This window comes from Pan troglodytes, chromosome 21, assembly GCF_028858775.2.
Source record: "Pan troglodytes isolate AG18354 chromosome 21, NHGRI_mPanTro3-v2.0_pri, whole genome shotgun sequence".
In the NCBI taxonomy this organism is placed as follows: Eukaryota; Metazoa; Chordata; class Mammalia; order Primates; family Hominidae; genus Pan; species Pan troglodytes.
This window is the reverse complement of record NC_072419.2, coordinates 48,495,001-48,518,129: the sequence shown is the minus strand read 5'-3', so window position 1 is coordinate 48,518,129 and position 23,129 is coordinate 48,495,001. Positions and strand designations below refer to the sequence as shown.

At 42.3% G+C, this 23,129-nt stretch overlaps 1 protein-coding gene across 13 annotated transcripts in view; it reads left to right on the top strand.

Annotated features, from left to right (window-relative positions):
• PTPRT (protein tyrosine phosphatase receptor type T) overlaps nucleotides 1–23,129 on the top strand; it is a 1,128,501-nt gene that overhangs the window by 936,149 nt on the left and 169,223 nt on the right. For all 13 annotated transcript variants that reach the window (XM_054674440.1, XM_003316939.5, XM_054674441.1 and 10 more), the window contains one exon: nucleotides 10,863–10,998. In XM_054674440.1, the coding sequence (XP_054530415.1) occupies nucleotides 10,863–10,998 (136 nt within the window). The remainder of the gene's footprint in view (nucleotides 1–10,862; nucleotides 10,999–23,129) is intronic.

Sequence of the window (23,129 nt, the reverse complement as noted above, 5' to 3'; positions counted from 1 at the left end):
AGACATAGCTTAAGGTCTTAGTCTTACCACAGACTGAATCCTCTCTCTACCCCAGCTGGGTCTTGGCAGCCCTCATAGGTTAGGCCTCCTTGGCACAACAGAAAGTAGTTGAGGTCATTGGGAGGTATAAATGGATTTCCAGCTCACCAACCGTGAAACCTTTAAAAGGATATGCCATAGAAGGGGTATGTCAATAATGACTGTGTCTGGCATCAGTTGGGCATGACTGCTCATAAATAAGTCTGTTTTCCTCTATTTCCATGGATAAAAAAAAGACACTTTCTTAATAGAATAAAGGAGTTTTCTTACACCCAGAAGACGTTCTCTATCAGAGTCTCATTGAGCCGTCTTTCCTGGTGTGTGTAACATGACTGAACTAGAATTTGACCTACACAGAGCATTTACAGTGTAAAACAAGGTCTATCTGAAAACACAGATTCAGGAGACCAAGCAAAATCAGCACTTGAGGAACAATTTATTTGAGTGGCCTGAGTGCTTTCAAACAATCAATTAAAGCTATTCCTGTCTCACAGGGTGCTAACCTCCATTCGAGGCCGAAAACGAGGGCAACTTCTGTCAGCAATATTTAGCAGTTTTTGTTGTATAGGCTGTGATGAAGTCAATTCTAACTTCTTAGGACTGACTGGGTAGTATTGAGGAGTCTGGGATATTAGAAATGTGTATCTTCTTTGCATTTAACAGTACTTATTAAATGGTTTTCCACAGCAAGGGTAGAGCTATCTTTGAAAACCCTGCATCGCTGTGGTATTTTCCAGCTACTTAACATTGACTCTGAGTTAAATCGTGACTAAAAGCAATTACTGTCATATGATGAATTGAGGCAATTTATTTATTACTTGAGAAACATCCTAGGTGATGTCACTTAGAAGAATGATGAAATAATCCTTCTCAAGTGCTCTATTATCAACCAGATCTGATGAAGGAGGCATTGCTTTGAGACATGGGGAGGTAGTCAGCAATTTAAAAAAATTAGTCACAGCAAGATCAAAGAAAGAATATTGGAGACAAAGCAGAAAAAAATCACCTAAATTTGAACAAGACTTGTCTCCCTATGGAATTATATGGGATGGTTTGGTTGCTAAATATCAATAAAGGTATTATATAGAAAGCCCAGCGATTATAATGAAACTAACTGCAACATATGAAAGGCTTGGAGGTGGTGGTTGATATACAAGAAAAGTGAAAAGGATGAGGGAACTTGAGTTAAAAAGGTCAAGTTTAAATATCATTTGAGCAAAGTCTGTATAATTTGGCTCACGTAACAAGGTTCACATGACATGTTCATCAATCCCTTAGATATTAGAATAGGATACGTGGGTGCGAGGGCATGAGGGGAGATAATCTTCAAGAAAGATGCATGAAATAGAAATGCATGATAGAGTGGGTGGCAAACCCGGCAGAGACAGGCATCAATACAAAGATATTTTAATCTGGCTGGTCAATGGAAGATTCTAGATCTAAATACGTGTCTGCTTCTTTCTTCCAGATATTTGAGAAAAGACAAACACATTTCTCTGCTGAACGGTCTCTCCCCCTGTTTATTAGAGAGGTGACAGAGTAGTACGATAGGTTAAAGAGAATAATCTCTGTGCTAGACTGCCAGGGCCTATGTCCCAGCTCTCCTGCTTGCTACCATTACTTAGTCTCTCAGAGGCTGTTCCCACATCTCAGAAATAGGTATAATGATGGAACCTGCTTCATAGGTGTATTAGTTCATTCCCACATTGCTATAAATACCCAGGACTGGGTAATTTATAAAGAAAAGAGGCTTCATTGGCTCATGGTTCTGTAGGCTGTAGAGGACGCATAGCAGCTTCTGCTTCTGGGGAGGCCTCAGGAAGCTTCCAATCATGGCAGAAGGCAAAGGGGCAGCAGGCATCTTACATGGCAGCATCAGGAGCAAGAGAGAGTAGGGGGCAGCGGGGGGAGGTGCTACACACTTTTAAATGACCAGATCTCATGAGAACTCACTCACTGTCATGAGGACAGTACCAAAGGGGATGGTGCTAAACCGTTCATAAGGGATCCAACCACCTCCTACCAGGCCCCACCTCCAACACTGGAGGTTACATTTTGACATGAGGTTTGGGTGCAGACACAGATCCAAACCATATTGATAGGGCAGTGAAGATTAAAAGAGAGAATATATGTGAAGGGCTTAAAACAGCGGCCTGGATTGTAGTAAAAGCCCTAAATGTGTTACTTCCTTATTGTTCATTGTTAGTACTTTGCATGTGGTCAAATATCTTGACCCTTCTGTTTCCATCTTCTGGAAGAACTCAGTTTCACACCTGGCTGTCCTGAAAGTCAGCCACAATTTCTCCATGTTGGCCTTGACTTGGCTAAAATCAAGATGCAGTACTGGACATTCTCCCTGACTTACAAGTCCACACACCCCTCAAAAGTGGCAAAGAGAGGTGAGGCTAGCATCACTTGTTTATAAAAAGCCCATGCTTGTCCTTGGCCCATTTGGTGTCACATCCATCCTTTACTGTTGCCCTATGCTCCTGGGCATGTAGGTGACCCCTGCATGGGACCCGCATGCCTACTGGCTTCTGGATTTGGCTAATGGGAGACTTTAATAAGAGATGGTAAAGCTGGAGGAAGGGAGGAGCCTTCTTTCTCTTGGGCTCAGGCCCCTTCTTTGGCGGTGACTCCATGGCTTCAGGTCTCCAGATGGGTCTACCAGAGTTCCACTTCTGTTGGGTGATCCTTACTTCTGGCCTTTGAGAACTCCACCACCTCTTTTTGTTTCTCCAGTCTGGGCTGGGTAGTGGCTTCCTGATACTACCACCCTCTGAGTTTCCCCACCGTTGTCTCCTAATCCCTGTGTACTAATTCTCTAGTAAATTTGCTCTGTTTTAAAAGTTAGGAGTGGTTTCCTGATACTACCACCCTCTGAGTTTCCCCACCGTTGTCTCCTAATCCCTGTGTACTAATTCTCTAGTAAATTTGCTCTGTTTTAAAAGTTAGGAGTGGTTTCCTTTTCCCTGGTTGGATGCTGTCTGATGTGAGGCTGTTCTGGTTTCTGGTGATTATTTCTTCCTTTTTTAAGTGGTAAGGGTGGGGGTGGGGGGAACCTGATTTAATCATCTAGTCTATTTTTTTTTTCCTGTATCAACATCACACTAGTGTAAAGTATCTGAAATACATTTTTTTTTCATTTTTAAAAAAAGTCAGCAACAGCATTTGTTTCTCCCCAGGCTTCTCGCACCCCTCCTGTTTGCTACAATTTCAGTCCTCAAAGACTGCCAAAGTAGTTCATGATCACAATTACAAATATTCTCAATGCCTTGGGATGCAATTTGTAAAGTCTAGAGGCTTGAATCTAATGAAGTATCCAGATGCTCTCCTGCCAACTTCTTTTCTGTCTTGGACTTTAATTCCATCTTAAAAATAATCTGCTATTCTGAGAATTTGTTTCCAGCAAAATCAAGGTTTATGGTGCTTACCTGACTTGAGAAGAGCCAGAAAGTTGCCCAGCATCTTCATCTTTTCCCTATTATCTCCTCTTGGCAAAACCCCCATAATCAGAGATGCCTGTAATGCTTAAAACCTTCCCTGACATAGAAGTACCAGCTTAGAGTCAGGGTTTCAAAGGTTTTCCCTACTGGGTGCCAGATACATACAAAGCCAGAGAAACTCTTCAACAAAAGAAGCCATTCAGTAGACAGGGGTAAACTGCCAGCAAAGTAAGATTTGCCTCTGATAAGCCACACTGGGGATAATATGCCCTTGGATAGCTGAGAAACAACTGTATGTTTTAAAGAGTGCAGTTTGTAGGAATAGTGTCCCTGAGAGCCGGGTTGCTTTCTTTATCGTCAGCAATGATCACCAGCATGGGTTATGCATCCATTGGGATTTACTTGGTTTTATCAATTGCAATTAAATGTTCTTTATCTGTGACTCCTATTTTTGCTCCATATCTTTACAAGGAAAATTCTCTGAAGTAAAGCTCTAGAATTGGGCCTGTCACCAGTGAGAGCACTTCAGAATGAATCATTAATCATTAATTGCCAGTCCCTTGTTGCCAAATTATGTTATTGCTGCCATTAAGTCATCCAGATGCAAGCCTGATATGGGCCTTGCCTATATGAGGAAAGTTAAGTGAATCACTCTAGGGGCTCTGCCTTTATCCTGAGGATCGGATGAACTTAGGTAGCAGGTTACAAGGAGGCGTTGCCTCAGCCTCTATCACCTACAGTTCATAGACACAAAAAACCCTAGTGCTACCCTGGATCCAGTGCTAAGGTCACGTCATCACTGTGCCCCATATGTGAACAGTTCCTCAAGAGTTTATCAAGCATTTTTCCCTCCATTATTACATTTGATTCTTAGAAAATCCCTGTGTGAACTTGGCATTTTCTAATTATTTCATAAATGAGAATATCAAATCACATTGCGGTTAACAGGTTTGATCAAGGTCACACAACCCATTAGTGATGGCATCTAGACGCAAGCTTGCATATTTCCAATGTGAAACCCAATGCTTTTGACTAGACTCATAAAACCATAGCATCTCGACATCAAAAGGGGCATAAGAAATCTTGTCGTCCCTTCTGCTTTGTGGGGAGCACAGGATGTTCCAGCCAGCTCTTGTCCTTGTTGATGACACATTCCCCTGCCTTTGTGGGTAACATGGGGAGGGTCAGGGTGAGGGGGTGGGAATGGACTGCATGGGGGAGTCTCATGGCTCTAAAGATAATAGGGATGATTTCTCTCACCAAGAGTATGAGTATTACTGGAATTAAGGGGAACCAAGTTGAGGTAAAAGATGATGTCAGAGAAAAAGGTCAGCATCCTGTAGACATGAGGTCCTCAGGGCTTAGTTATGCATCCAGGAAGCCAAGGAGATGAGAACAGAGACAGAGTAAGCAGGTAAAATGAAGGGCTGACTCTGATGCAGGACTTTGGAACCATAATGACCTCATCCTCTCTCTAACATGATGCTGCATTGAAAGGGTCTGGGCTTTAGCCTTAGCTGATTAGCTCTTCCACATTCAAACGTTTCCTGTGTTGATTCCTAATCTACCCCCTGTCACTTCTACCCAATGATACAGCTCTGAGCTTTGAAATTAAAGGGACCAAATCTACTCCACCTTCCATAATGGCCCTTTATCTATCTAAAGGCAAAAAATAGGTCTCATCTGAATCTTCCCTTCCCTAAGATGAAAAATCCTGATTCAGAGTGATGTACCTTCAAAGTCAATAATCTCTGGAACATTGTGCATCTCAATCAGTATGTACCTCAATCATGTAGAGACCTTGTTACAATGCAGCTGCTGATTTAGTAGGTCTGGGGTAGGGCTCAAGATACTGCATTTTTTATAAACTCCCAAGTTTCGCCAATGTTCTGGTCGATGGACCACTTTTTGAGTAGCAAGGCTCATGGCCTGTCTTCACTCTGGAGGTCCCTGTTGAGAGGTTGGGTTCACAGCTGGACAGGACTCACCAGAGCGTTCTGACCAGTGCAGAGTAGAGCAGGGCAGCGCTGCCCTTGTTAGGTCTCAGTAATCCTTGGGGAAAATCAGTTGGGAGGGTTTCTGGGTAGCATGGGAGGAGGCAGCAGAGAGAGAAAACATGGCAACTAGACCCTATGTATGGAGCTAATATTGAGGGAGGGAAGTAGAGCTTAATAAACCAAGGGCCATGCCTTGTGCACCAGGTTTCCATATGTAAGAGTAGACAGGTAGCACATATAAAAGCCAGATTAAGACTCTGGGCTGGAGCTAGGAGGAGACTGGATCCTTAGCCATCATGGCATTTGGGGAAAGAATAGACAGCAGGATGCAGCAGCAGCTGCTTTGAGAACTGGTTCAGCCTTTGGGAGTACTCAGAGCTCAGAGGACACAGTTGGCTGTGCCGTCAGGTCAGGCTTGTGAGGCTTGCAGCATGATGTTGGAGAGGGAGTCTCCTGTCAGTACAAGCTGAGTTCACAAGATTATTTTTGGTTATCACATCACACAGGATACTCAAGTAGAGCCTCAAAGCTTCCCCAATTGGAGAAATTTATCATCTGGTGCCTGCCTAGATGCCAATTCTGATTTGCTTGGCCTATTCTCAGATTGGGTCCTATGGAGGGTAAAGATGAGGAAGATGCATCCAAATCCCTCCTCCTTCTCTCAGTTCCCAAATCCCCAGTCCCTGCTTAATAAACCAAAGTCACCCAGACTCTGAGACAGCCTTTTAGGAACTAAGGCTGATACTAAGCCTGACTCTCATGGAAAGGGTATGCTTGGGGTAAAAGTAATGCAGGTGTTATCCCACTGAAGGGCTTCCAGTGGGATAGCCCTCTGAAAAGTCCCTTTTGATTTTGGGGCCACTGAGTCAGACAGATAGCCTTCTATGTGGACCTACTGCTGGCATCTGTGGAAAGCGCACCACATTGCCAATGGCCCCATCAGTAGCCAACCCTGATGTGCTTTTTTATGACTCCCATCACAGGTCACATTCTGCTCCACTGAGCATTTAAGATGTAATCCCTGTGGCCACACCTGACTCTGCCACAAAAGCAGGACCCTCCCATCCTCTGTCCATCCCTCAGATATGGGAGTCACACGTGGATGCTGTCTTGCCTTTAGTCCATTTCCTCTATCCCTGTATCACCTTTGAACCCTGTCAACACACTTCCACTATGAACAGAGGCACAAATATCCAGAGTCTAGGGCAAGTTCCCCTAAAGAGTGCCAAAGTCAAAGCTGGATTTTCCCTGTCCCAGGGAATGTTCACGTTCCTGTATCTGATGTCTAGTTAGACCAACCAAGCATGGATTTTTCTAAAAACCTCCTGTGTAAAGTCTGTGATTTCAGCTCTGCTGCCTGTTGGCTGAACTCATTGAATTCGTCTAAACCTCTAGGCTCTGGACTTTCAGACAGCCTCCCCGAATCCCCTGAATGTTCTTCTGTGGCCCTCAAGTATGTTCTTTTGTAGGTTTATGGTCATTGCTGAAGCTGCTTCTATTTAGGAATGTCTTGGAATTCTTTTGGGAAAATTTTTCTAATACTCATCCAAGATCTTCACTTTCCTTTGTGTGTGGACCTGATTCTACTCTGGGAACAGCCTTTGGCATAGTTGATCATGCCCTCCTTTTTGAAACATTCTCTTCTCTTGGCTCTAGGATACTACACTCTCCCGGGTTTACTTCCTACCTGTCTGGTCACTCCTGTTCCCCATTCAGGCTTATCTCCCTCTACTCACTAAATACTGCAGACCCTCAAGTCTTTATTCTAGGTCTGTTTCTCCTTCCACTCTTTATTCTTTCCCAGGGTGATTTCACCAACAGGCCCCCACGCTTCAAATACCATCTGTGTACATATGACTCACACATTTTTGCCTCCAACTCTGACCTTTAATTTAGAGCTCCAGATCGCATTTTTGACTACATACTTTTCTGGAGTATATCTCAAGCTCCAGTTGCCCTAGATATATTTTCCCCCTAAAGCTATTCTTTTTCCATTGTGTCTGGAACCCGTAAACATTACCATCATCCACCCTATCGTGCAAAGATTTGTGGTCATCCTGGACAGTTCTTTCTCCTTTATTCCCCATATCCAATCCATCAACAGATTTTATCTATAACTATTTCAAGTAATTGTCTCTTTTATCACATCTGCCTATCTTCACTGTCATCACCTGAGCCTAAGCAACTATCATCTCCCATCTGAATGCCTGCAGTAGTCTCAAAACTCATTTCACCAATCCACTTTGGTTCCACACTAGAGCTGGAATGATCTATTGGAAATACAAATCTGACCATATCATTGCTCCTTGAATAACACTTAAATGGTGCCCTGTGTTCCTTTGGTTAAAGAACAAAAGCCCTCATTGTGGCCAGTAATATCCTGTGTGGACTCATTCATGATGCCCTCTCCAGCTTCTTTTTCATCTTTCCCTCCTTGCTTTCTTGCCCTGGTTATACTACATTTCTTTTTTTTTTTTTTTTAAAGTACAACAGGGTGCTTGCCCCATTAGCCAAGGCTATTTCTCCTGCTGCTTCCATATGCTGCTTTCATGGTCCTTTTGCCTGGTTACAGCCTGTCTTCCTTTGGAGCTCACCTCTATTAGGGGTGAATTGCTCCAAGAAGCAATGCATTTTTTTAAATTATGCAAGTATCTATTTACAAGTGCCATGTGCTTCTCTGTTCAAACCTTAACAGGGTTCAAGTTTGCTATTACTGATTCTTGATTTATTAATTATATTCCCCTACCCCCACCCACCACTAATTGTAGACTCTTTGAGAGCAGGAACTGTTCCTGTTTTGCTCACCACTGTATCACCAAATGCCTGGCACATAGAGGGTATTTATGATCACTTACTGAAGGAATGAAGTATGAGTCTCATTAGACCAAGCTAATAGCATTGTTCCGAGAGTAATAGGATCCTCTCTAGGGGCTCTTTGCCATTGCACTCCTAGTCTCTAGAACAGGACCTGGTAGCAGGCACACTAAGTAAAATTGGGCTGTGCCAGTGAGTGAATGCCCCAGAGACAACCCTTCCTCCAAATCTAAATAAAAAGACTCTATCAATATTGAGGAAATTTGGATCTGAGATTCTCCCCTTCCTTTATGCTTGCTACATTGTGGATTAGCCACATCTCAGAAATCATGTCTCCAGCCTGGAAAATGGGGGCTGCATGGGAGCTCCTCAGAACCAGCCCTCGTCCCCCCATCCCTGAATGTCAGACCAGCCCTGCTGAAGAGATGGTGGCCAACTCTTTCAGGAATTCTCTGGGCTGTAGATGAGAAGAGTCTACTCAGTCAACCCTGGAATTTGATGAGTTGGTTTTGCCATTAGCTTGTGAAAGGAATGAATAAAATTCCTCATCCAGAAGTCCTTTTAGGAACAGAATATCTGACTCTACAGACAGCATAGTTTAGCACACAGCACATGGCCACTCAATGGCAAAATAATGAATGATTGAATTCATAAATAAAGTCCACAACTGTGGTTCACTCACCCTCATATTATGTTATAATTTATCTGTTAAGCAGCAATGATGAGGAGGGAGGCCTGTGCTAGACACTGGCATTAGAGAGATGAATAGGGTGACTTACCATTCTCACTAGAGAGACTTGGCCAAGCAAACTCAACATGTCTAAGTTACAACAACCTGGGGAAAGTGCTCTGAGAGAGGAAACACTTAATGCTCTTAAGCAAAAAAAAGGGGGTGCATCAATGTGCTGGAGGGCTTAAACATCAGTGCATTTTGGAATCAGGACCATAGCTTTTGGGTAGTGGCATTCCTTCAACTCAAGACTCTGCTGATTTCTATGAATAAATGACTTAAAAAAGGAGAAAACTCAATTTGCTTCCATGAGAACAAATGTGTGTGGGCAGAGACGTCATCCCTTTAGCTAAACACTAAACAACCACAAACATTTCGGGAGCCCTATTACCAGTCAGAATCTGTGCTAACATGGGAAAACTAAGATAAACGAGGCGTAATCTTGCCCCTGAGGAGTTTGCAGACCACTGGAGGAGACAGATGTGAAAACAAATAACTAATAATATTGGTGCATTGTAGTAAAAGATATTGTGAGGCATGTGCAAAGTGTTATAAAGTGTTAATAGAATTTAGAGAAGAGGGAGAAACTCTCCCAGGGGCACAGGCTCAGAGAAAGCGTATTGGCTGATGAGGAGTGAGTTGATGTAGATGTGGAAGAAAAGAAGGAATGAGTTAGGAAAAGGATGGTTTGGACTTGAAGCTGCTTCCCACTTAAAGGCTGGCACCAATAGGAATATAAATAGAAGCAGGAGGAAATTCACTTCGGGTGCTGATAACCCCTGGACTACTCTCTAGAATGTCTGAAATAAGATGTTGCCTCTGATCCCTAGTACATAGCATGAAGATACTGGTTTTTGGCATTCTTCGCCTGCTTACTTTGCTATGGCATAAGCAGAATGGTTGTTTTAGGGAGAAGGGATTGAGGAACTAGATGACTTGAGAGCTGGATTCAGGGTTTCTGACCACTGAGGTCTAAAATTGGAATCAGGAAACCTGTGGAATTCTGGCCCTGACCTTTATCAGCCATGTGACTTTTAGCAACTTCCCTTGGTTTTCTCATCTATAAAATGGGAAAATCAGTATCTCCTCTACCTTTGGGAATGTTTGTGAGGATTGACCAGGCCAGATCCATGAAGTTACCCAGGACAGGGCTAAGGATGTATATAGTAAGTGGCCAGTTACCTGCCTCCTCTACTGAGGATTGTGTCAGCAAGTTAACACCTGGTAGAGCATGTTGCATTAGTATTAAATGCTAAAAATGGAATTGATTGGATTTAAGTGTTTTTTTGAACCCAAGGTGTACTCAAGTTCCCTTGAATATACAAACTTTTTGCCCTACCATTTGTTTCCTATAAAGAACAAAACAAAAACCCCTTTTTATCTTTAAAAATCTAGTGATTTAAATTGTGTTGCCCCAAAATAAAGCTGTTATTTCCACCATTTACCTGAAAGAATAATGTAGGGTTAGGTATAATTCCCAGTGTTCCATGGTTTGATCCTAGAGACAAAGCAATATTAGAGAAAAAAAAATCTTAACTTGATTTGCCTTAAGGAAAAGAATGCTTCAACACAGTTGCCCAAGTGAGAACCTAAGGCAACTCACTTAATTTCTCTGCATGTCAGTTTCTGCATCTCAAAAGAATCTAATGATAATCCCAACCTCACAAGGAATTGATCCTCAAAAGTTATTAAATGGGACAATGTATGTGATGCCCTTAGCACAGTGCCTGGCACATAGTTAGCACTCAACTAAAGGAAGCTGTTGTCATTATGATGATTGTCTAGTCACATGTGTGGGTGCTTTCAACATTGCTATCCTTCCCTTTCCCTTCCTAGGTGCCTCCACCCAGAATTCTAACACTGTGGAGCCAGAGAAGCAGGTGGACAACACCGTGAAGATGGCCGGCGTGATCGCTGGCCTCCTCATGTTCATCATCATTCTCCTGGGCGTGATGCTCACCATCAAAAGGAGGTGAGTCTCTGCTGCTGCCTGCAAGACTCTGCTGACCCGAGGTGACCTCAACACTGCTGTGTGGCCAGGTTTTTGCTCTGTTGATCATTGTCCAGCAGGGATCTTCTGATATAACCATTGAGGTCCGGAAATACATGGGCCGGCTGTGGTTCATTGTGTTGCTGTTTGAAGGGTGCATGCTGCCTGCTTGGCAGGTGGTCCTGAGGTGGCCATTTTCTTATGGGCCAGTGATCCCTATGACTGGGCCACTGCGATGTGCCATGGGATTCCACGTATCATGAATTGAGTCTTATAGGAGTTAACTGCTGTGTTGTTATCAATCATGTCATCAAGATAGCTCGGGAGCCCCAGGAACATAGATCAGTCCAGAAACACAGTTGCAGGAAAGTAATGTTTCACCATTCTCACCTCCATTTGCCCCTGATTTCCACTGGTCAAATAATAGCATCCCAGGCTGCCCTCTCCATGAGAGGTACAGTCTACAGTGGTGTGAGAGTTCCCAATTACAAGTCCTATTACAGGCTCTGTACTATGCCCTGTCCCACAGAACCTTCCCAGCTGGGTTGCTGTTGTTTGTCACCTCTCAAAAGCATGTCTCCCTGGACTCCTTTGGCCAGCTACTAGTTTGCTCATACTGTGTGTTTTCTCCAGTTGCATTTCTCACGAAAGCATGCACACAGATTCCTCCCTTATTTCCAAGATGTACTACACCAGCATCCTCTGTTTAAGAGGCATTCACAAGGCTTGAGGATAACACAAGGAAATTACAGAGGGAAGAAAATACAAAGGGTGAATATCAGCTATCCCTGTCCACAGGGTGCACTGGTTATTCCTCTAAACAGAGAGTCTTACTCGCCCCTCTCCTTAGCCCCTGCCTGCCACCCTGTTAATACATCTACTTCCCACCTCCACGTCTTCTCAGTTTCAATGCCAGGGCCCCAACCTTAGTCTCTACCTTCCCACTCCTCAGTCTATCATAGCAAACAAAACATTTATCCACATTATAATACTAGGTGGTGTATTGTGCCCTGCTCCCAGGCAAAAGAGCCTTCTACATTATTAACCAAACCAACACCTCAGCCTGAAGCTCTGGGTTTGCTTATGCACAGAGTTCAGGGCAACCCCAAGAACACGGGCTGGGAACTTGCTTCCATCTATAGGATGAAAAATGCTCATCAAATGTGTTTCCTACCAGAACAAAGGGACAGAATACCCCTAACAACTAATTCCAGCTTCTTCCTTAGGAACCACGTGAATATAAAATGAAGAATTTTTTTTTTTAAAGCAATATCCCCATTTCCAGCAATAAGTGATTTAGAAATACTAGGGTCCCCACTACACATGCAGTCAACCCTCTCTTGGCTATGCAAGCCCCAGGATGTCCCTCTCTCTCTTTCTCGTGGTTCTGCTTTGGATCAACCATACTAGCCTCTGGCCAGGGCATTAAACTGTGAGGACATCTTTTCTTGACGTTTTTTTGTCTAATAGGATCATGTCTTGCCTCAAGTTCCCAGCACAATGGCTTAAGAGCTAAGGTTCTCCTCCATCTACTGATTTTCTGGTTGGAGAAACTAGGGGCAACAGAAGGTATTATGTTAATATTGGGGGTGAATAGCCCTCAAAGGGTTAAGGTCAACCCTACATTGTCATATCACCATCATCACTGATAACACATGGCCACATTATATGTCCCAGTGACTAGTCTGCTGCTATTACATAGGGTAGTATATGACTTTTGATTTCTCTGGGAGCAGTAAGCACATTGTACATGTAAGATCATTGAAATGTTTCTTAGAGTTACAGATGTATTAGAGGCAGAGGTGAAATGTTTCTTAGAGTTACAGATATATTAGAGGCAGAGGTGAGTTTGGGATTATTCACCCAAATTAATGGAACTGAATACCTCTTTGATAGACCTGAAATTTTATTATTCTTTGCCACTGATTTGTAAATCAGATATGCTCTTCCAATTTTGCTCTTTCTAAAGCCTGGCTTAAACCACGTCACCATCATCTGTGAGATTGTGAAGAAATTTCACTTCCTTCTCACAGCTATTTCTGAAATGTGTGAGTGTGACTTTTTGGGAGGGAGGAAAAGGCTTTATGTTTCCAGGGTGGGAGCAACTATGAAATGAGTCCTTTGTGGTAGTTTTAACCTCCTCTGAGTATCTTCATCAACTCTCATGTCTATCAAAACTGTCCATCAGACCCAATCAACAGGCATCACATGATCACCGTTTCTCCCCAGGAGGCAAAACCTGGGCATTGCATGTTGTGGGGTGCTAATCAGTGTTTACATATATGGCATCTTTTGAAGAAAATAAGACATTTTATTGGCCTAGTTGATTATAACAATTTACAGATGGGAGGGGAGGGTAGGAGGAGAAGAGGAGAAAGTGGGGAGGAAGAGAGAAATTGAACGTAGGCCTGCACTCTTTCCACTAACCTACAATGTCTTCCTGTGTCTAGAGATGCCCCAAAGGAAAGCGAAATTCTGTGTACCTCTTCTGTCCCCAGCTACCCCCAGCTGCATATATATATCAATATATACTACACTGATCAATTGAGTCTGCTACCAACTTACTGTTGGCCAGAATACTGTCTACATCTACCTCAAAGGAAGATGTATTCAAGTCAAAGAAACTTCCAAGTAGCAGGCTCATCACCATAGCTCAGGATACTAGTGTTAACATCTCCTCAGTGTCCTATCATCACCTACAGTGCTTGGACTCAGAAGTTCACAGAGGCCAACACTGGTACAACCCCTCCACTGGCTTAAGCTTGCCTGGGTCTTCTCCCTGCCTTCCCTGGTCATGGACATGGTTACTTTCTGGGTTTTTTTTTTTTTTCTGCTCCTAATAGATTCAACTGACTCAAAGCCCCCCTAAAGCTATAACCACAGATGTTTCCAGAAACATAAGATGTCCCCAGCTTCTCCCTCTGAAAGTTTCTGATCACTGACTTTAGAGCTTCCTTGCCACTGTCCAAAGAGAGTCTTTCTCTTCCTGTTAGGGGTTTCCTTTGATGACACAGAACTAGAAGACAGACAGAGAATGGGCTTGAGATCCATGGATGAAGGGAAGGGTTTAATGAAAAAAAGCTAAATTAATTTATATTTAGACAACTGAAAACAAAATAGAGGAGGGAAAAGAGAGAATATCAACAAAACTTGAGAGGTGTTTTGTTGTTGTTGCTTGGTTTTGTTTTGTAACGGGGGGAGGGAGATCTTGAGAAACGAAAAGGAGAAAGGGATATGAGATGTTGGTGGGTGATTTAAATGGGATTCTCTTATAGTTTGAAAGAGAAGCAAGTTAAAGTTTAGAATTCTTTTTGCATTACCTTTAGCTGTTTGAACTGGGCGGTATTGAATGTGGAACCATATGGAATTAGGATTGCATGGACATAAACAGGATGATATGAGCATTATAAGAAGGGATCCTGGAGCCCCTCACCGACAGAGTTAACTACCAGTGTGGTTTTAGCCACACCAACAACAAAATATCCATCCTTCTGCTGTCACTAGATAGTGGCTCCATCTTTTTCTTCTGGATCTGTCGATCACATCTAGAGTTCTGAATGTTCTGTAATGGGTACCCCATGTCATTATGTAGTAAAACATACCTCCTTTTCATGAGTACCATGTTAAGTCCTGACATAAGAGAAAGACCTTCATCACTGACTCAGCACTGCAGTCCTGATCATCTTCATCCCTTGCCTCCTCCCCTTAGAACTGTTAGACATCCTCCCCACTCCTCCAAAATCAGCAATCAAGAGGTTGCATGACCAACTCTATGTTTTCTTAACTTAATACCATGGGGCACTGTGTGCCTTTAATGCAAATTAAGATGAAAAGATCAAGTATTATTGCCTTAACCAGCATGTCTCAATAGTTGAAAGTGTTCATTAGCCACTCACATATGAGAAGGTCTACAATTCAATGTTTGTTTGTGGAGCGTGAAATTATATGTATGCGCACACAAGTTTCATATAGCTCAATTTTATCCCTTGGGACACACTTCCTGGAGTCTGAACATGGTCCCTTAAAGCTCAAAGCATGGCCATGCACTTATGCATAGGGAAACACCAAAGCCAAGTTATGCAGGACTTTTGACAAGATCTGCACCCCTGGACTTGCCTGGATCCTACACTAACCTGTCCATCACATTTTAATTTTCAAATGAGAACTAGGAAATTTTAGGGAGGTATATTCAAAGTTGGTACCATCCATGGTTCTAGCCAGACCCTGTCTCCTCCCCTGCTCCCCTGCCCAGCTCGTCCTAGTCCAGCCTTAACTTTTTGCCAAACTTTCCTTGCCTGTCCAAATGGAAACTTCTGTTCCAAGAGTGTATTTGGAGTGTCTTGAGTATAAATATGAATGTCTATTCTGAGATTTTATATGCATCTCTGGTTATACATCAATTCTCTGTGACTTGTACCTGCCCTCCAGTAGCTCTCAGTGTAATGGGACAGAGAATCAGAAAAACTGGCCCCAAATTTTTAGTCCTGTTTATTTGCTGTTAGCCTTGGAGAAGCAACTTAACAAATCTTAGCCTTTGCTTTCCGTTCTATGAAAGGTAGCCAGTTTTATGGGGCTATTCTAAAGATCAAATGAGCTAATTATTGAAATAGGCTTTGTTCCCTGAACCTGCTTAAGGAATTACAATGCACAATATCTACAGAAACATTCATCTCCACATGACCATCAACTGTACCAGGCCAGCTCCAAACCCATTACTAATATGCTAATGGCAGGGTTGCAATCAATGCTCACACACTGACATAATTTGCATCATTTTTCATTTAAACTGCAGCTATATTCTGATTTTAATCTTCCTAATAGTCATAGTAGGTTAGGTCTGTTGCTTGTTTGAAAATAAGAAACTGAAGTTCAAAAAGATCACGTGAGTTGGTGAACGTTTTGGGCAGAGTTGATGTGGAAACCCAGTCTCGGTGTCTCTAGAGCTCATGCTGCTACCTTCTACTCTGTCAGTCCATGGAGACTGACAGGAAATAAGCAAATCCTGGACTAAGAAACATGTGACTCAGATTCGGTACCACTTTCCTCTCTGGGGCTTGTTTTTCCCAATTTCACTGTTTTCTTCTTTTGAGCATGCTGTTTCCCTGAATGAAATGTCCTGAGATTTCTCTTAACCTACAAAGTTCCTATCACACTCTGACTCTCAGCCTCTTGTTCTTCCTAGTAGGACTCCCAAATGTTACCATCTCAGCAAAGCCTTTCCACCAGCCTCCTGCCCCAGGAAGATCCAGTGATGTTCCTCTGCATGCAGCCACTGTGCCATACATGCTAGTCTTCATTTGTGTATTTATCACACTACCCGGTGGTTGTAGTTTTGCTGGCCTGAAGATCAGTCCTCTCTTGTTAGAGCTCCATTATCCATATCATCTGCCCCTGGACATCTCCCTTGAAAATCCCTCAGGTATTTCATAGTCAAAGTCAAAATCATTACCTACTCCCCAACCTGTTTCCCATCTCATTCATAGGCACTACCTCCTATCCCATCAACAAACAGATGGGATTCCAACACCCAGGATTCTCTACATTCTCTTGGTCTCATTCTCTCTGTCTCTGTCTCTCTGTCTCTCTCTCTTTCTCTTTCTCCCCCTCCCTCCCTCCCTCCCTCCCTCCCTTCCTTCCTTCCTTTCTGCCTCTGCCTCCTCTTCCTCCATTGTCTTTTCCCTGGGTCAGACCTCTATAGCCCTATTGCATGAGTTTCCTCACTGACCTTCCTAACTGTGCCCCACCCCTCTAACCTATCCTCCATACTGTAGTCAGCATTGTGTTAAAAAATAAAGCTCGTGGAAGAGGAGAGGGAGCCAAGATGGCCGAATAGGAACAGCTCCGGTCTACAGCTCCCAGCGTGAGCGACGCAGAAGACGGGTGATTTCTGCATTTCCATCTGAGACCTGCAGCTGAGGGTCCTGTCTGTTAGAAGGAAAACTAACAAACAGAAAGGACATCCACACCGAAAACCCATCTGTACATCACCATGATCAAAGACCAAAAGTAGATAAAACCACAAAGATGGGGAGAAAACAGAACAGAAAAACAGGAAACTCTAAAATGCAGAGCGCCTCTCCTCCTCCAAAGGAACGCAGTTCCTCACCAGCAACGGAACAAAGCTGGATGGAGAATGATTTTGACGAGCTGAGAGAAGAAGGCTTCAGACGATCAAATTACTCTGAGCTACGGGAGGACATTCAAACCAAAGGCAAAGAAGTTGAAAACTTTGAAAAAAATTTAGAAGAATGTATAAGTAGAATAACCAATACAGAGAAATGCTTAAAGGAGCTGATGGAGCTGAAAACCAAGGCTCGAGAACTACGTGAAGAATGCAGAAGCCTCAGGAGCCGATGCGATCGACTGGAAGAAAGGGTATCAGCAATGGAAGATGAAATGAATGAAACTAAGCGAGAAGGGAAGTCTAGAGAAAAAAGAATAAAAGGAAATGAGCAAAGCCTCCAAGAAATATGGGACTATGTGAAAAGACCAAATCTACGTCTGATTGGTGTACCTGAAAGTGATGCGGAGAATGAAACCAAGTTGGAAAACACTCTGCAGGATATTATCCGGGAGAACTTCCCCAATCTAGCAAGGCAGGCCAACGTTCAGATTCAGGAAATACAGAGAACGCCACAAAGATACTCCTCGAGAAGAGCAACTCCAAGACACATAATTGTCAGATTCACCAAAGTTGAAATGAAGGAAAAAATGTTAAGGGCAGCCAGACAGAAAGGTCGGGTTACCCTCCAAGGGAAGCCCATCAGACTAACAGCGGATCTCTCGGCAGAAACCCTACAAGCCAGAAGAGAGTGGGGGCCAATATTCAACATTCTTAAAGAAAAGAATTTTCAACCCAGAATTTCATATCCAGCCAAACTAAGCTTCATAAGTGAAGGAGAAATAAAATCCTTTACAGACAAACAAATGCTGACCGATTTTGTCACCACCAGGCCTGCCCTAAAAGAGCTCCTGAAGGAAGCGCTAAATATGGAAAGGAACAACCGGTACCAGCCGCTGCAAAATCATGCCAAAATGTAAAGACCATCAAGACTAGGAAGAAACTGCATCAACTAACGAGCAAAATCACCAGCTAACATCATAATGACAGGATCACATTCACACATAACAATATTAACTTTAAATGTAAATGGACTAAATGCTCCAATTAAAAGACACAGACTGGCAAGTTGGATAAAGAGTCAAGACCCATCAGTGTGCTGTATTCAGGAAACCCATCTCACGTGCAGAGACACACATAGGCTCAAAATAAAAGGATGGAGGAAGATCTACCAAGCAAATGGAAAACAAAAAAAGGCAGGGGTTGCAATCCTAGTCTCTGATAAAACAGACTTTAAACCAACAAAGATCAAAAGAGACAAAGAAGGCCATTACATAATGGTAAAGGGATCAATTCAACAAGAGGAGCTAACTATCCTAAATATTTATGCACCCAATACAGGAGCACCCAGATTCATAAAGCAAGTCCTGAGTGACCTACAAAGAGACTTAGACTCCCACACATTAATAATGGGAGACTTTAACACCCCACTGTCAACATTAGACAGATCAACGAGACAGAAAGTCAACAAGGATACCCAGGAATTGAACTCAGCTCTGCACCAAGCGGACCTAATAGACATCTACAGAACTCTCCACCCCAAATCAACAGAATATACATTTTTTTCAGCACCACACCACACCTATTCCAAAATTGACCACATACTTGGAAGTAAAGCTCTCCTCAGCAAATGTAAAAGAACAGAAATTATAACAAACTATCTCTCAGACCACAGTGCAATCAAACTAGAACTCAGGATTAAGAATCTCACTCAAAGCCGCTCAACTACATGGAAACTGAACAACCTGCTCCTGAATGACTACTGGGTACATAACGAAATGAAGGCAGAAATAAAGATGTTCTTTGAAACCAACGAGAACAAAGACACAACATACCAGAATCTCTGGGACGCATTCAAAGCAGTGTGCAGAGGGAAATTTATAGCACTAAATGCCCACAAGAGAAAGCAGGAAAGATCCAAAATTGACACCCTAACATCACAATTAAAATAACTACAAAAGCAAGAGCAAACACATTCAAAAGCTAGCAGAAGGCAAGAAATAACTAAAATCAGAGCAGAACTGAAGGAAATAGAGACACAAAAAACCCTTCAAAAAATTAATGAATCCAGGAGCTGGTTTTTTGAAAGGATCAACAAAATTGATAGACCGCTAGCAAGACTAATAAAGAAAAAAAGAGAGAAGAATCAAATAGACGCAATAAAAAATGATAAAGGGGATATCACCACCGATCCCACAGAAATACAAACTACCATCAGAGAATACTACAAACACCTCTACGCAAATAAACTAGAAAATCTAGAAGAAATGGATACATTCCTCGACACATACACTCTCCCAAGACTAAACCAGGAAGAAGTTGAATCTCTGAATAGACCAATAACAGGATCTGAAATTGTGGCAATAATCAATAGTTTACCAACCAAAAAGAGTCCAGGACCAGATGGATTCACAGCCGAATTCTACCAGAGGTACAAGGAGGAACTGGTACCATTCCTTCTGAAACTATTCCAATCAATAGAAAAAGAGGGAATCCTCCCTAACTCATTTTATGAGGCCAGCATCATTCTGATACCAAAGCCTGGCAGAGACACAACCAAAAAAGAGAATTTTAGACCAATGTCCTTGATGAACATTGATGCAAAAATCCTCAGTAAAATACTGGCAAACCGAATCCAGCAGCACATCAAAAAGCTTATCCACCATGATCAAGTGGGCTTCATCCCTGGGATGCAAGGCTGGTTCAACATACGCAAATCAATAAATGTAATCCAGCATATAAACAGAGCCAAAGACAAAAACCACATGATTATCTCAATAGATGCAGAAAAAGCCTTTGACAAAATTCAACAACCCTTCATGCTAAAAACTCTCAATAAATTAGGTATTGATGGGACATATTTTAAAATAATAAGAGCTATCTATGACAAACCCACAGCCAATATCATACTGAATGGGCAAAAACTGGAAGCATTCCCTTTGAAAACTGGCACAAGACAGGGATGCCCTCTCTCACCGCTCCTATTCAACATAGTGTTGGAAGTTCTGGCCAGGGCAATCAGGCAGGAGAAGGAAATAAAGGGTATTCAATTAGGAAAAGAGGAAGTCAAATTGTTCCTGTTTGCAGACGACATGATTGTTTATCTAGAAAACCCCATCGTCTCAGCCCAAAATCTCCTTAAGCTGATAAGCAACTTCAGCAAAGTCTCAGGATACAAAATCAATGTACAAAAATCACAAGCATTCTTATACACCAACAACAGACAAACAGAGAGCCAAATCATGAGTGAACTCCCATTCACAATTGCTTCAAAGAGAATAAAATACCTAGGAATCCAACTTACAAGGGATGTGAAGCACCTCTTCAAGGAGAACTACAAACCACTGCTCAAGGAAATAAAAGAGGATACAAACAAATGGAAGAACATTCCTTGCTCATGGGTAGGAAGAATCAATATCGTGAAAATGGCCATACTGCCCAAGGTAATTTACAGATTCAATGCCATCCCCATCAAGCTACCAATGACTTTCTTCACAGAATTGGAAAAAACTACTTCAAAGCTCATATGGAACCAAAAGAGAGCCCGCATCGCCAAGTCAATCCTAAGCCAAAAGAACAAAGCTGGAGGCATCACACTACCTGACTTCAAACTATACTACAAGGCTACAGTAACCAAAACAGCATGGTACTGGTACCAAAACAGAAATATAGATCAATGGAACAGAACAGAGCCCTCAGAAATAACGCCGCTTACCTACAACTATCTGATCTTTGACAAACCTGAGAAAAACAAGCAATGGGGAAAGGATTCCCTATTTAATAAATGGTGCTGGGAAAACTGGCTAGCCATATGTAGAAAGCTGAAACTGGATCCCTTCCTTACACCTTATACAAAAATCAATTCAAGATGGATTAAAGATTTAAACGTTAGACCTAAAACCATAAAAACCCTAGAAGAAAACCTAGGCATTGCCATTCAGGACATAGGCGTGGGCAAGGACTTCATGTCCAAAACACCAAAAGCAATGGCAACAAAAGCCAAAATTGACAAATGGGATCTAATTAAACTAAAGAGCTTCTGCACAGCAAAAGAAACTACCATCAGAGTGAACAGGCAACCTACAACATGGGAGAAAATTTTCGCAACCTACTCATCTGACAAAGGGCTAATATCCAGAATCTACAGTGAACTCAAACAAATTTACAAGAAAAAAACAAACAACCCCATCAAAAAGTGGGCGAAGGACATGAACAGGCACTTCTCAAAAGAAGACATTTATGCAGCCAAAAAACACATGAAAAAATGCTCATCGTCACTGGCCATCAGAGAAATGCAAATCAAAACCACAATGAGATATCATCTCACACCAGTTAGAATGGCAATCATTAAAAAGTCAGGAAACAACAGGTGCTGGAGAGGATGTGGAGAAATAGGAACACTTTTACACTGTTGGTGGGACTGTAAACTAGTTCAACCATTGTGGAAGTCAGTGTGGCGATTCCTCAGGGATCTAGAACTAGAAATACCATTTGACCCAGCCATCCCATTACTGGGTATATACCCAAAGGACTATAAATCATGCTGCTATAAAGACACATGCACACGTATGTTTATTGCGGCATTATTCACAATAGCAAAGACTTGGAACCAACCCAAATGTCCAACAATGATAGACTGGATTAAGAAAATGTGGCACATATACACCATGGAATACTATGCAGCCATAAAAAATGATGAGTTCATATCCTTTGTAGGGACATGGATGAAATTGGAAACCATCATTCTCAGTAAACTATCGCAAGAACAAAAAACCAAACACCGCATATTCTCATTCATAGGTGGGAATTGAACAATGAGATCACATGGACACAGGAAGGGGAATATCATACTCTGGGGACTGTGGTGGGGAGGGGGGAGGGGGGAGGGATAGCATTGGGAGATATACCTAATGCTAGATGACGAGTTAGTGGGTGCAGCGCACCAGCATGGCACATGTATACATATGTAACTAACCTGCACAATGTACACATGTACCCTAAAACTTAAAGTATAATAAAAAAAAAAGAAAAAAAAAAGAAGAGAAGCAATTAAAAAAATAAAATAAAATAAAATAAAGCTCGTACTCTCAAACCTGTCATCTAAAACCCTTCAATGGCTTCTTCTCCATAGCCATGGTTCATGAGGTGGAAGTGAGGGAAGAAGTACATGTCTGAGTCACCTGAGGAACTTTGTCAAGTGATACTGTCTCCCTGCCCATATGGAAACAAGTTTCTTAGTTCTTCTTAGCTTTTTAGTTTTTCTATTTTTTTTCTTAGTTTTTCTGACAAGTCTCCTAAAGTCTCACCTCTGCTCCATAAGTTTTGCTTACGAACTTTCTTCTTCTTCAGTGCCTGTGTTTCTCAGCTCCATGTGACCAGCTATTACCCATGTTTAAGGACTAATTCAGTAGGTACTTTCTCCTATAAACCCTTCCTGACCTTTGATCTGGACAGAATCTCTTCACCATCTAGATCCCCTCTGTGAGGACCCATGTTATTTTCTGCCTTATACTTTTCCTTTGTATTTGCATCCTATTTCCTCACTAGACCATCAGCTGTCTATTCTGATTCATCTTCATCTCCAATGTGCCTTGCAAATACTGATAATTTCCTAAAAACATGTTGAATGGGAGAGCCCAGTGGAATTAGAACAGATCAACTCTCTATGGATTATACAAGAGAGCTTCACTCAGAGAACAGACCTAAAAGTCAACATTAAGCATTAATGGTTCGTGCACCAAGTCCTGTGGTAGGAGGGTGGCAAGGCAAGGCTGGAGGCAGTATGTGGAAGACATGCCATGGTCTGAGCCTTCAGAGAGCACATTGCCACAAAATTTTGTTTTGTTTTGTTTCTGGGTAGACAATCAGAAAAGCTAACTCAGGCCAAGCTAAAAGAGCAGTGCACTTTATTAAGGGTACTACAGATCAGAAAACTGAAATGGAAATAGAGTTTAAGGAAATTGCCTGGAATCACATACCTAATAAATGGCAG